At 39.9% G+C, this 15,750-nt stretch overlaps 1 protein-coding gene across 3 annotated transcripts in view; it reads left to right on the top strand.

The window, feature by feature from the left end:
- Window positions 1–15,750, top strand: part of DOK5 (docking protein 5) — a 301,770-nt gene that overhangs the window by 225,980 nt on the left and 60,040 nt on the right. For all 3 annotated transcript variants that reach the window (XM_073236415.1, XM_073236417.1, XM_073236416.1), the window contains exon 2: window positions 7,629–7,736. In XM_073236415.1, the coding sequence (XP_073092516.1) occupies window positions 7,629–7,736 (108 nt within the window). The remainder of the gene's footprint in view (window positions 1–7,628; window positions 7,737–15,750) is intronic.

Raw genomic sequence — 15,750 nt, 5'->3', positions numbered from 1 at the left:
GGTTAATTAATAACGCAGAAGAGGTCCTGAGCCTTCTTAAAGGCACCGAGAAAGCATCCGACTGAGGCTGGATGTGACATCTGGGTGAGAAGAACATTTGATTTGTTTTAGGGAGTAGGTAAAAATAGGGTTCATGGGTGAAAAATAAGGCTAATTTAGCATTGCAGCTGAGCATCTACCATTACAGTTGGGTAGAATGCTCTGAGAAGAGAAAGTTGAGGTGGAGACAGAAAGGAGATACTGGCCAAATGGCAAACAGTCCCAACCTACTTTTTTCCAAATCAAAGTGCACCTTGACTGCATAGAATAAGATAACAATAAAACGCTGTCTCCCAAGGCTGGAGATGGGAGGCTAATGTCTCTGCTCGTGAAAATGCTCCCCAGGACAGCATCCACGTTCACTGTAGGGCAGTGATTCCCCTGCAGTGGCCAGGGAGACCGGGAAGCAGTGGAGCACATTGAAAAAGCCTCAGGTCAGTGTGTTAATATAATTCTATTGAAGTAACATTTGACTCATGGGAAGATACGGAATATGTAGGAATTATATATCTGGGATATATTCCCTCTGCTCTTTCCCAGGTCAAACAGATTTTGTGTTCACCTAAAGGTGACCTGAGCTTACACAGTTGAAAACACTTTTACCATAGACGAGAAGTTGACAAATGGCTGTGTAGGAGCCACATCTGGCCCACTGCTTGATTTTTTTAAGTAAAGTTTTATTGGCAGATGACCATACCTTCATTTAAATATATTCTGTGGCTACTTCCATGCTACAGATGCGGAGTCCAGTAGTTGCAACAAAGACCTGTGAGCCTCAAAGATGAAAATATTAATCTCTGGCCCTTTACAGAAGAAAGCTTGCTGACTCTTGTAATAGTCCATAAACACTTAAATGGTCACATCTTACTTAGGCTTTCCACTTTTCTTGAGCTTACATGGAGCCAGTATATCATTTCCTTCTAAGAGGAATTTTGTGACCAAAATTTGCTTTTATTTAAATCTTCATAGCTATCCATGTGTCCTCCAGAAGTTTAATTTGTGACTGTTGTTCAAGACTGGTAACAAAATTTGGAACTCCAGGCAAATTCTTAATTGTCTCACCTGCTTCTTGGCACTGGACATCTTGGTGAATCTATCAGACTATTCTTTTTTTTTTTTTAATTTTAATGTAATTTAATTTAATTTAATTTTTTGAGAGGGCATCTCTCGTATTTATTGATCAAATGGTTGTTAACAACAATAAAATTCTGTATAGGGGACTCAATGCACAATTATTAATCAACCCCAAGCCTAATTCTCAACAGTCTCCAATCTTCTAAAGCATAACAAACAAGTTCTTACATGGTGAACAAGTTCTTACATAATGAATAAGTTCTTACATGGTGAACAGTACAAGGGCAGTCATCACAGAAACTTTCGGTTTTGATCATGCATCATGAACTATAAACAATCAGGTCAAATATGAATATTTGTTTGATTTTTATACTTGATTTATATGTGAATCCCACATTTCTCCCTTATTATTATTATTATTATTATTATTATTTTTAATAAGATGCTGAAGTGGTAGGTAGATGCAAGATAAAGGTAGAAAACATAGTTTAGTGTTGTAAGAGAGCAAATGTAGATGATTGGGTGTGTGCCTGTAGACTAAGTATTAATCCAAGCTAGACAAGGGCAATAAAACATCCATGGATGCAGAAGATTTCTCTCAAAACAGGGGGGATGAGGTTCTAAGCCTCACCTCTGTTGATCCCCAATTTCTCACCTGATGGCCCCCCTGCGACTGTGCCTGTCTTAGGTTGTTCCTCCCTTGAGGAATCTTACCCGTCTCTGGCTAACCAGTCATCTTCCAGGGCCATACAGGGAAATGTAAAGTTGGTAAGTGAGAGAGAAGCCATATTGTTTGAAAAGGTTAGCTTTTTACTTCTTTGCAGATTTATGCCCTATCAGACTATTCTTTGTTAGGAAAAGAAGCTAGTAATGTCAGGGATTCAAAATGAGATCTAAGCAATTATTAAGAATATCAAATTTTAAAGAAAGGAAAGACAATGGGAGAAATAGTACAGATCTTACAGGGTTGGTGACAATTTAAGGCTGGAAATTAGGTATAATAAAATCCCCATTACCACCAATAAAATAGATTCAGAAGAAGATTGTCGTGTAACTGCTCAATCGGGTGTATAGCCACCCAATTTGTCAAAACCGTGTGATGAGCTGATCTCTTTGAGCTTTGGGAGTAGCCTGTGTGGACTGATTAGTCCCAGTCAGGGACTTCAAAGTTACTCACAAACCCTCATGTTCTTCAAATCTCAGATCGACGTGCATTCATCTATAGCAATGGCTCTGACTTTGCTCCCAGGGGACATTTGGCAATATCTGGAGATAATTTTTATTGTCAGCTGGGTTGGGGGCAGGGGGAACGTGCTACTAGCATTCAGTTGGTGGTGGCCAGAGATGCTATTTGACATGCACAGAATAGCCCCACCCCACTATAAAAAGTGATCTTGCCTAAGATGTCAATAGTACAGAGGTTTCTAAGCCCTGATGCCTAAGAGGTGAAGTATTTCAACAAGAAAATTACTCTGTCATCAGATTCTCCAACAGTATACTTATCAGTAGGATTATGGACTTTTTATGTCCAGTGAAACTACATTTTGCTGCTATGGTTGGGATAAAGTCTCCTCTTTTAAATAAAAAACAATTTTAGTTAAAAAATACCAATTGAAAGAAAAATTTTAAGTAAAAGGTAATTTAGATGGTAAGTATATGTGTTAAATAGGCTATGAAGGTGATGGTTGAATGAATGAATTTTAAGAAAAACCTGCCCTAAATGATGGATTGGGACTCTTCTCAAACTGTTCCACTTTTAACAAAGTCAGTGTTACTCCAGCTGGTCCCTGCGTGTTACCATGTTACCATGTTGGCTGAGTCCTCCTGTTTCATGACCTCTAAACACTACTGAAATATTTAGGCTGTTTTTAATTCTCTGATACTAGGTGGTTCTCCTAGTGTTCTGAGGACAGAGCACGTATGGCAGTTGAAATTAGGAGTTCCCTGTGGTTCAGCAGGTCCAAGTTTCACCTTCTGTGAGTCTCTCCAACTCAGGATGGCATGTCACATTGCTCTCTTCAAAGGCCACCGTGCACCACTTGTTGGAAAGCACACATCTCAGAGCCGCTCTTCACTGAGCATTTGTCGGCGAGCTCCTGGTCGGCAGTCCCAAGTGGGAAGAACGGTGCTGTCTGAAAGTCCTTATGAATATTTATGGCTTTCATTTGCAAAGTACAAACAAAATGCCTGGGGAATGTGCTAAAGAGCAAATTTGGACCCACTCCTAGAGTTTCTGATTCAGTAGACCTTGCCTAATTTCTAGGAATCTGCATAATTAACAATTATCTTGAGTGATGCTGGGCCAACTCTGAGAATCAGTGGTGGATGATGTGTGACCAAATAAAGGAATGTCCTTGATTGCACAGACTGCTCTCAGCTTTTGCACTTTTTGTGCCATATATTTGCAAGTTACAAACATCTTGAATTCCCTTTCATAAACCAAATTTTGGTTTCTCTTATCTCCTGATGAACCAATGTTTTTCAATTTCTTCCCTAGTCATATCTCAGCCAAGAATTGTCAGCAACGTTGCATGTGAATTTATATGATAGTATTTTTGCAGTTATTTGATTATAACACTACTTTTGCCTTTACAAGTTAATAAAACAAAAGAAAAACAAAAAACGTGAGAAACAAAAGACTCTTAAACTTAATACAGATGAATCGGGTAGAAATCATTAGGCATGCTGAAAAAGAGGAATCTTTTGGAATTTGACAGCCTTCGGTTGTGAAGAAAATAAACATATAAAAAATAGTTAGAAATACACTCATTAGAGATGGGATCTGAAAGTGGAAGGACAATTGGGAAATGTAAAATGTCTTTCTAAGGGAAAATAATGTTTCTCCCATAGTGGGCATATTTCTTACACACCTTTAATGTGCTCAATTTCTAACATATTTTCAAGGGCTGGTACAAAAGAGAGGATTGTCAATAATACAATGACAGTGAGAGACCTACTTTCCACATGCTTTATTTGAACAATCAGAGTGACACTCATTCCCATTGTAATTACAGTCCTCCTGTGGCAGTCACATTTTAAGGGAACCAGTTGTCTCATCTGTTATTCAGATAAAAGCACAATGTTGCCGAGACTTCTCTTGACCTGCCGTAGTACTGAAAATGTCAGTTTTCATGGCTGGCTCTCCATCCTGAAAAGGATTTTGTGTCTGACCTCTTACCAGTGGCTCTTGTAACTTGCTTCTGAAAGTTACGTCATCTGGCGCTGGTTGTCAGGTTGTGGTCTGACATCAAAAGAAGCAGGGCTGGAGAAGAACGTGTGTAACTATTGCTACATCAGGCTGTAATTGTAAGAGATTTTGGTTAAATATTTCTACATTTTTCCATCTAAACATTTTAAGCATTTTATTTTGAGATCATTGTAGATTCATGTTCAGTTGTAAGAAATACCTACACAAAGATCATCTACTCTTTACCCAGTTTCCCTGGCGGTATCATCTTTGAAACTGCAGTGCAATATCATAACCAAGACACTGACATTGATATAGTCAAGGCACAGGGCAGTTCCATCACCACAAGCATTCCTCATGTTACCCTGACGGACATACTCCCTTCTCTTTTGCTCCCTCATATGCCTCTAGCTCCTGACAACTACTAATCTGTTTCCCATTTCTATAATTTTGTCATTTCAAGAATGCAATAAGTGCAGTCATGCAGTATATGAACTTTTGGTTTGGCTTTTTTCCTCCGCTCAGTATCCTTCTCTGAAGACTCATTCAAACTGTTGCAGTCTTAATGGTTCATTTGTTTTTAGATTAAGTGGGATTCCATACTTTGGGTGGGCCACAGTTTGTTTTACTATTCATTCATTGAAGAATGCATGGGTTGTTTCCAGTTTTGCATGATCTATGGCAAGCTGCTGTGAACATTCATGTCCAGAATTTTTTTATGTGGGGGAAGTTTGTCTATCTCCGGGGGAGAATCCTAAGTGTGCAATTGCTGGTTGAATGCTGCTTTTTTAGTTTTTAAAGAAACTGTCTAACTGTGTTTCAGAATGGCTGGATCATTTTCCATTCCCACCAACAATATATCAGTGATTCATTCGTCTATGTCCTCGTCAGCATTTGTTGGTCATATTACTATTTTTTAAATTTCAGTCAATCCGATATGTCTTTAGTGATAGTTCATTGTGGGCTTAATTTACATTTCCCTGACGGCTGATACGTTTGTTGAACATTGTTCCTGTACTTCTTAATCATCTGTGTATCCTCTTTGGGGAAATGTTGGTTCCTGTTGGTTGGACTGTTCAGTTCTTTACTGTTGAGATTTGAGAGTTCTTTATATATTCTAGATACTAATCCTTTGTCAGAGATGTGTTTTGCAGATATTTTCTCCCAGCCCGTAGCTTGTCTTTTCACAGAACAAAAGTTGTCAGTTTGGAGGAAGTACAATTAGGCAACTTTTTCTTGTATGGCTAATGCTTTGGTGTGAAGTCTAAGAATTCTTTGTCCAATCATGATATCAAACATTTCCTCCTTTTTTCCTCAGTTTTTTAGTTTTCTTTTACATTTAAATTCATTTTGAATTAATTTGTGTGTGTGTGTTTTGAAGTATCTGTTTATTTGTTTTTTCCCTGGGAATGTTCAGTTGTTCCAGTGGCCTTTGTGTAAAAGGTTACCCTTCCTCCATTGAATACTTTTCCAGCTGGTCTTCATGTTTGACATCCCTTGGTAAGTTCAATGACTGTGCAAGATGAGAGCCAATACAACTGATATTAATTATACTATTTTACTGATACCTCTGGATATTTAATAATTAACATAATTCTCTTTCATTTAATGTATGCTGTGAATTTTTATTGAACAAGACATAAACTACCAATAGACAAAACCTATTCTTATGACCCCAAAAAACCACTGTTAACATTTGGGTATATTTTCTTTGTCTTCTTCCATGCATTTTTAATATAGTGGGGATTATGACATAAAATTTTCCCCTTTTCTGCTTTTTTCCCTCACATAACATTTTATGAAAACTCTCATGTCATTAAAAATTCTTTCTGAAATCTGTTTCCTATAGAAAGATAACATATTTTTACTGGTGAAGCATAATTTATTATATATATTAAGTATACTGTTTATATTTCTGTATTTTTAATGTAATATCTATGTTGTTTTATAGATGTACATCTATATTAAAAATATGTACTATAGATATATTATGGATTACATATTTACTATCATTATCTGTACATGTTTAGTTTGTACAATTACCTATATTAGCCTATTGATGACTTATATATATTATACTATATATTAAAGAAATACTATACTTTGTCATTCCTCATTGTTGAAGATTTAGTTCTAATTTACATTATTATAAATAATACTGCTAAGTGAGACTAGACACATATCTTACCCTCTGTATTCAAAGCTAAACTTCAGAGTAGAGTGGATTTCATTTTTTTTTTACCACCCCAAACAAAACAATTAGTGCATGTTCAATATACTGAGTCAGGAGAGAAAAAGGGAATATATTCAGCATTACTGACAAGCAGCAGCAAACTGAATTTCTCATCCATTTGCCAGTTACTACTAAAGTTATATAAGAGGCATTTAAAACTGAGTGTGGTTTAAATGACCAAATGTTTTATGTAGACTTTGTTTTGTTTCTTTTTACTAGCTCAGAAGTTCTTAAACTTTATAGTGCATAAAATGTATTTATGGGTTGAATATACAAAACCACATATCTATGGTGCTCTGAGGGCGATTTAAGAATCAAAGAGACAATCGTGATTCAATAGTTTTTTTTTATCATCTGCACTTGAGTACAGAATTTCTTCTTTCATTATTGGCATTTGGGGTGTTTTCCTTAGATAGTTCTTTGTACCAGTTTCTACTGCTTAACTGTTATGCACATGATTCAGCATGGTGGACAGCCTCGGTGTATAACCTACCAGTGTTGATCCATCAACTCAAACTGCACCTCAGTCTGGCCATAATCTTTGACTTTCTGGGTTTAATTTTCTGAGAGAGAATCTGGTGTTCATCAGCCATTTATTAGCTTGTCTAGTGTCTGGCCCAACTCTTGACCATCAGTTATGAGGACAAAGAGGGGCATTCTCTTTCTAGGACTGCCAAGGTAGTATTTAGCATATATTGAGCCCATGATTTCCATATTTAAGTTTAAATTTCCATACCTAATTTGAAATTAGTGCCTGTGCTGTGAAGTCCTGTATCATTTGTGCTGATTTGGAATTTTTACCTCTGGGACTTTTTCTGAAATGTTCCTGCTGATATTGTTATTGAAACATGAAGAAATTTGCCTTCAAATACTCATTTTCTTTTGATTTCAGTAATTGTCTGAATGATACAATATGCCCGTTGTGGAAACAGTTTTGAGTTTCAAAATTTTATTTTCCCAAAGTAACATCACTTTGGTAGCTCATGAATATTTATTTGACAGGTAGAAACGTCAAAAAGAAAACATTTAAATGCAAATGTCAGTAATATCTGAGTCAGGAGTGTTGCTGAGTTTTGTCTTTGTATTTCCTTCCAGATTTATCAACGATGCTGGTTAGTATTCAAGAAAGCTTCTAGCAAAGGTCCAAAAAGACTGGAGAAATTTTCTGATGAGCGTGCCGCGTATTTTCGGTGTTATCATAAGGTGAGCCTTGATCGTTGTACCCATTCACAAGTAGGTAACACAAGTTCATTGAGTTTGAACTTGTCTAGATTATCTAACAAAGGTACAAATAACACTTTTTCCAAGGGAAAAAAAAATCACACATATATATATATCTATATATGCTGGTTATGTTTATATACTTATTAAAAATTTGTAAATTTCCTAATAATATGTATATATGCTACTTGTTTAAAATAATTGACTGATGTGAAGTCACTCTTCTTGTTTCCTACTGTTTGCTGTTGCTTTTAAGTCTTCAGTGTAGAACTTACCTTGTTGTTTGTTAAAGTTCAATTTGCACAGTAGACCCTGCTCCCAGCATAGAAGCCCCTTGTAGGTAGGATTGGATCTCAGTATGTGTGGCACAGTGGCTGATGCACAACAGATCCTCATTCAAAGTTTGGAATGTGTGGTGAGGAAGGAGGGGAAGAAGCCAGAAAACAGATGATTGGAGGAGGAAGTCCCACCTACTCATTTATTTCTTGAAGTTTGATGACTAAATTTAATGTAGACTTGCAGTTAGTTTTGTTAGTGGTACTGAGATTTCCGTAGTAAAAATAGTAATGACGTGCTAAAATACATCTTTCAGGAGCAGAAAGTTAAGGTCAATGCAAGGTATGTTTACCATCTGGTTTCACAAATGAAGCACGTCTTTCCCTCTGCATGGCAATATGTTTTTCATGGTCCTGGTTGATGGGCAGCCTGTTTCTTTTCTCTTTCCATGAAAATGTGTAAAAGCACATGGTTAACACTTCTTTTTCCCCAAGGCTCTGGTTATTTCCATATTGGGAAAATGTTGCTCCTTTGTCTGTGGAGAAACTATGCTTATTTTTGTGATCGATTATTTTAGCTTTGGTTTTCTTTCTTGAAGATTCTTGTGCTCACTTGGTGAGCTTTGCCAGGGTTGGGTTTACTTTCTGTTTAAAATCGTTATGTGAAACCAGCAGATTCAGGAGTGTAGAAATTTGGCTGGGTGAGGGAAAGTGAATAATCTCTCCTTTTGTGCAAGTGGTGACATCACGACGTCTTGTTAAGGGCCTGTGTTGACACCTTGGTCTATACAGTTAATGAGAAGCAGTAGGGAAAGGTGTATTGCTTCTCAGCTTAGAGAAATAAAGAGTATGCTGTGTTTTGTAGGCACACATATGCATACGTAAGGGAAGAAAAAAGCACAAAGCAAGACTGAATGAAGTAAGTAGGGAAGGAAGTCAAGAGTAGCATCTTTTGTGTTTCCTTTCTCCACTGTCCCACAATGAAGTTCCACTGCCCAAGGTCAGCCTTCTCCCAGACTTCCTGCTTTCCAAAGAGGAACCCAGGTATACCTCTGTGAATCTAGATTTCTTCTACCATTTCTGAGACGCCAGCTATTTCCACTATTCAAATAAGGGGTTTTGTTGTCCTCAGGAAGGAGCTGTTAAGTCTCAGATCTCCTAGTTAGGAACAGTGATACGTGAAGGCTGTGATAGCATAGCTGTGAACACTTGCGAGTAATCTTGAGCTAGTCTCTCCATTTCTGTAACACCCCAAACTACTGGTGTTCAGTCATTTTGGACCAGATGTATTATGTCCCTGTTATCCCGTGCACATGCAGTGGCTTTCCTAATGACAAAATGGCAAACAATGATCTAGGAATGGCTTGTTTCATTTTGCTAGAGAAGCCTGGCCTTAAAGAGGGGCTGAAAATACCAAAGGGGGTGTTTGGATTATTATCTACAGGATGAAGTGTCTTCCCTTTTTTTGGCTTCCATTCCCCTCCACCTCTCAGATCCTGGTGACCAGATTTCCTACCGTAGTTGATTATTTTCTTCCTCTCTCTTCATTGCCTTCACATTATAATTAACAAGGTGATCCAGTGGTTTCATCTCCTAAGTGGCCAGACGTTGTGGTTGCACATCAGATCTTAAGAAGCTCAGCTGCCCTATTTGATAACTTTCTATCACTAGCTCTCCATCTGCTATAGGTTGTATGTCTTTGTCCCCTTACCCCCAAAATTCGTATGCTGAAACCTAACTCCTGATGTAATGACATTAGGAGATGAGGCCTTTGGGGTATAATTAGATCATGATGGGGGAGCCCTCATGAATAGAATCAATGCTCTTATAAAAGAGACCCCAGAAAGCTCCCCTTTCCTTATCACCATTTAAGAAGACATCCACCTATGAATCAGGAAGCCGGTCCTCAGCAGACACTGAATCTGCCAGTGCCTGTGCCTTGGACTTCCCAGACTCCAGAACAGTGAGGACGGAACGTCTGTTGTTTATAAGCCGCCCCATGTATGGTGATTTGGTACAGCGGCCCGAGTGGACGAGGCACCGTCAGACTCGTGCTCTGTCTGGTCATTCTGTGTGGCCACTGATGATCAGTCCCTCCTTGTTTCGGTAGAGTTCGAGATGTATCCAGAAATATCTGATCCCTCACTATCCTCTATACCTCAGGTAGGAAAATAAACAAATAGGCTATGCTTTGCTTACAGACCTATACATACCTCAGAGAAGAAAGAAGTGGGGAGCACTTGCTAGGAGCTCTGCAAGTCCAGTGCCTCAGCAAGTCCGTGTTCAGCGTGCCCAAAGACTCGAAACACTGCACACACTTCTCTGTTGCTGCCACTGTGGTCCAAGCCACTGGGCTGCCTAAGTCTCAGCGTTCTACAGTGTTCGAAACATATCCTGATACTCCAGCTCAAACCGTCAGCCAAGCCCTTCTACTCACTCTTGCCTCCCTGACCCCTGTTGGACCTCACGTGCTCAGTTTCCCCAGTACCACTTTTCTCTGCAACAGGTACCTCAGGCTTCTTGCTTCCCTACAACAAGCAAACACGTTCCTACCTTTAGACTCGTTTTTTTCTCTTCTTTAAATGTTGTTCCCCTAATTAGCTACATAGGTCACTTCCTTTGCTCAGGTCATTGCCCAAATTCCTTCTCCCAGTGAGGCTGTTCTTGACTCCTTTATTTAAAATGGTCCCCTGACACTGCCCATCTCCCTTAATTTTTCTCTTCAGCATTGATCACTACATACATATCTGCTTGGTTGTTTCTTGCTGTCTTCCCCACACCCCCATAAAATAAGGCCCACAAGGGCTGGGATATTCTTTTGTGGGATCATGGTTCACTGTTCGTTGAAAGTGCCTAACACATAGTAGGTGTTTATTGAGGTTGAAGAGCTCTGAATGTTATCAATAGATGAAATGGAATACATATAGATGTCTTTGCATCACCTTTATTTAGTTGTCCAGAAGAAACCTGTCCTTGAGAAATCTCAAACCAGGGGAAGGGATTTTGATTTGGAGGATATGAGGAGGTAGGGATGGAGGGCAAAAAAAAGCCAGGGCTGGGAAGTTTTCAGGAGGAGAGACTCAAAATATGCAACTGGAGTGGCTTGTAAAGATCCCCCGCTTGAATGTGAAACAAGTTAGGGGGGTATTGAGGGCACACTTGCCCATTTTCCACGTCTACCTGCTGGCTTTGAATTTTCATATGTAAATCTTTAGGGGACGTGGTGAGCTATTCTTTTTCATCTATAATAATCATTAACCAAAGTTCAAAGCATTAGGAGGGAAGAATTATCTACATTAAGCTTTCAAGCCTTTGATGAGTTCCTGTGGCCAATTCATCCCCATTCTTTTAGATCTGATACATTTAGTATTAATCTCTTGGGGGCATATGAAAAGTCAAGAGTAACTCTAAAATATGCATTTTTTTCTAAATGCTGTGTAATTTATGAATCTTGATAATAAAATTCTGGGGTTATAAGTAGCACACCGTGACCTGACTGCAGAGTTTATTCAAATATAAGTGAAGCAATTTCCAAAAGAAATTAGGAACAGTACATTTTACTTTGATCAATACAGAGACGGTGTGGCGTATGTAGCCACACTCATCCTGGAAGATATCTGCAGCATTTATAAGAGCACAGTGCCTCTTTTATTGCATTTTTAAAGGTATTATTAAGAAACAATGCTTGGCTTGCACATCTGATTTTTATTAGAAGCTTTAAAACAAAAAAATTGTAGAATTTTAAAACTTGGTGCCTTCTTCATTGAAAATGTAGCTAAAGATGCTTTTGTTAAAAAACTGGAAAATAAACATGAACAATGCACATATAGAAAAATTCGGTTTTCCTTTCTTTACCTCTTCCGTAAAGCACTCCTCAGCACCCACAGTTGTCAGAGATGACTGTGAAATTAATTATCTGTAATTGCAACAATATTAAGACTCCAGTGACTTCAAATATCATTCCTGACCTTCTTATTAAACACAAGTTCACTGTTTTCATTCAGGAAATCAAAGTTGCTCACACTAACATCCTGCCTCAGTGCCCAGGTCCTAATGATTAGGCCTCTCTTCTGTCTGCCAGACCCAACATTAGACCTTGCTATTGGTTTCTGCAGAAATCGGAGATTCCAGGTTCCTCACAGTGAGCTAATGTCCTACAAATGATTTTTTTGTGGACTTTCTGCCAACTTACTGCTTGTGTGTATTGGTATATATCATAACTTTTTCTGTTGAGCATTTCTGTGAAGGTTTTACTTTTTTAAGATGAATAGCAATTGGGAGGCAATTTAAGTGGAAGGAAGACCATTTAGTGCTTTCTGAGACCAAGGCAGATGCTGTGGTGGGAAGTATACCCGGATTCGGGAAACCTGCTTTCTAACCCTGGCTTTGTCACTGTATTTCTTCTATGTAAAGGTGACTACCTCTGTTAAAAGATGAAGCGAGGCATATTAAACATGATAAAAGTTTATCTGAGCAAAAATCAATTTGAATTGAGCAGTGCTAAACTGGATGTGACTGGAAGCCCTCCACGGACAAGAGCGGGAGAGACTTGAATTGAGACAAGACAGAAGCGAAGTGAGGCGGTTATTGGTTGGCTATGGCTTAAAGCCTAGTTGGCTGTTTGTGATTGGCTGCTCGTGGTGTTTTTATTTCATTCCCTTGAAGCATTTACAGGCTTAGATTTGGTTTGCTTCCGTAGGCTGTTGGGGCACGAGAGGCCCGTCAACCCAATGGCCTCCTTGTTTAATTAATTTTAACACCCCCAAGACAAGTCACAGCTTAGCTTCTCCATCATTGCACATTGATGAGCCTGCAAAATGCAATTCACTTCGGGCCTGAAGGACAATTCCAAAAAATTTCAAATAACCGTGTTTCCCCAAATGTATGTGAGGGACTGTGGCACTGGTTCCAGGTTCTGTAGCCAAAGAAGTTTGGGAACTGCCACATTTCCATCTCCATTCCTGAAATTCATAATCCAGTGTAGTTTGTCATTAGCTCTGGTAGGTTGGGGTCCTACAGTTAGGCAGCCTGAGGAGCTTTACGTTGGCATTTCCAAAACCGATTGGGCCATGTCACTATCATTGTTTTTTGATGACGTGTTCATGGGACAATTACATAAATTTCACTGTAAAGAGCACAGTTTTGGATATGCCGCTTTCATGGGTAACATTGGCCCACTGATGCACTGCAATTTCCATGGTGGGCAACTGCAGATGGTCAGTCCTACTTAGTGAAATCACAGGGTTAGCTTGCTTATCAATTGAATGAGTGTTTGGGAATGTGTTTGAGAATGGAAGACCCTCTAAGTGAAAAAAAAAGAATTGCCAGTGTTATTTTTGTCATTCTGCCCAAACCCTTTAGGCTTTTTTATCCAGTCATTCCATCCTGCCTCAGTGCCCAGGTCCTAATGATTAGGCCTCTCTTCTGTCTGCCAGACCCAACGCCAGACCTTGCTATTGGTTTCTGCAGAAATCGGAGATTCCAGGTTCCTCACAGTGAGCCAATGTCCTACAGATGATTTTTTTCTGGACTTTCTGCCAACTTACTGCTTGTGTGTATTGGTATATATCATGACTTTTTCTGTAATGATCATTCTTTTTTCTTCAGCTGTTTCCTGCATAAAACACTTCCTGTTCAAGTGTGGCTGTCTGCGATACACCTCAAAAATCTTAAAATACGTCATAGCCTCTTCTTTTGATACTCAAACGCACACTTCAGAGTCATTCTCTCCTTGTGCGAGAAACTGCCCACCAGGCCTTGTTCTAGAAGTTGCCTTCGTTTGTGACAGGGAGGTTATATGACTCTTAAGCGCTCCACAAATTAAGTGACAGCTTGTCACTCTGGTGCCTTTCCCACATGGTAACTGCTTTCTGGCCTGCTTTTCTAAGGCGTAGGTAGAATGGATAGAGGGTCTCAACTCTAGTACTGAAATCACACTTTTCTGATTTAAGTATTTTTAGTACTCAAGGAGATACAACTATGTACCAATGCACCGGAAACTCCTGAAACGTGTTTAAAATTGAATAACTCTCTTTCTCACCCAAGCGTGCTTCCCCTCTGGGGTTCGCGATCTCAGCGCATGGCACCTGTATCCATTCTGTTGTTCAAGGGAGAAGCCACGGACTCATCTTCCACTGCCCCTTGTCCTACTCCCACCCCTTGTCCCACCCATCCTCAGGTTTGCTCATGCGCTTCCCCCTGCATGGATGTCCTTCCTTTCCGGGTCCACGTGGCAGATGTGAGTTGAGTCCTCAGAATTTCTGCTGTGTCTTCACCTCCCCTGTGACTTCCTGGCCCACCCCGAGCTAGTCCAGCTGCTGGGCCCCTTCTGCCCGGATGCAGTCGTCACACTGATAGCAGTGAAATGTTTTTGTGTTAGTAGATTTTGTCCGGTTGGTGCTGACCCCTCAGTCAGACCCCTTCTTCCCTGGTGGTGCTGGAACATGAGGCTGTTCAGAGAAGACTGCAGTGCAGTGAGGTGCGGCCTTACGGGAGTGTGAGTGGCGAAGGAGCCATCTCCTGCTTCTCTCACGCTTTCCTGCTGATTAGAAAATGGGCATCAGTCATCTTGTCCCTCAGTCTGGGAAAGACCAGGGATGAGGAGGGCACAGCAAGAGGACACGTCCCATAAAAGCCCTGGGGGGAGGTGGCCAGAGCTGCTCCATATGTCTTAGTCTGTTCTGGCCGCTATAGCAAAATACCATAGCCTGGGTGGGTCTTAAACAACCGAAGCTTATTTCTTACAGCTCTGAAGGTTGTAAATCCACGATCAGGCCGGAGCATGGTCACATTCTGGTGAAGGCTGCCTCCTGGGGTGCAGACTGCCAACTCCTTGCTTGTGGCCTCATTTGGTGGAAGGGCCTAGGGAACTCTCTGGGGCATCTTTGTAAAAGCACTTGAGGGCTTCCCCTTCATGACCTAATCTCCTCGCAAGACCTCAACCTCCTAATGCCATCGCATCGGGCATCAGTTTTCAGCATGTGAACTTTGGAGGAACACATTCAGTCTGTACACCACTGAACGCCAGGTCAGCCCTAGACTGTCTGTCTGTGCATTTCTTCTCTGTGAGAAGACTAAGCTGCTATCTTGTTTAAGCCTTTATAATTCTGTATTTTCTCTTGTGTGTGGCAGAGCTGAATTCTAACTAATAGAGATATAATAAATGTTCCTCATTATCCAGTGCACTCTGGGTGGGGAATTCTGTCTGTTACTTGCAACCAGGAGGGTCCTAATGTGGCCACTCTCTGTTGGATTGTGAGTCCCTTGAAGATAGGAACTGTGTTTTATTCAGCCTCATATCCTACAGGCCCAGCTTGGTGTCTAGTACAAACTAGCTGCTTCCTTGCATAACTTTTAGTGGGAATTCCTTTCACATTCAAGATATTCTGATTTACGAGATCTATGAAGTGGTCACATTAATTCTACCAGCCTCCTTTCTCTCACATTATGAGTAGAATTCCAAGTCAATAATTAGTGGCTACCCCGCATTAATTTAACATCTAGAGTACTCTTTAATATGGATACCCCATAATCTGCTTAAAAATATCCAAATGGATGGACAAAAAGGTTTCCAGTTTTTGCTAATACGAATTATATTACTGTGAAAAACATGTGCGTCTGTCTTTCTGTGCTCCTGCTAATCTTTCTGGAAGAAAAAGTCTTAGAAGTGAGATTGTCAGGTCATATCCTGTACCTTTAAAAATTTTGCAGCTACTGCGGAA

This window comes from Manis javanica, chromosome 5 (assembly GCF_040802235.1).
Source record: "Manis javanica isolate MJ-LG chromosome 5, MJ_LKY, whole genome shotgun sequence".
Classification (NCBI taxonomy): Eukaryota; Metazoa; Chordata; class Mammalia; order Pholidota; family Manidae; genus Manis; species Manis javanica.
This window is presented reverse-complemented; position numbering and strand designations above follow the sequence as displayed.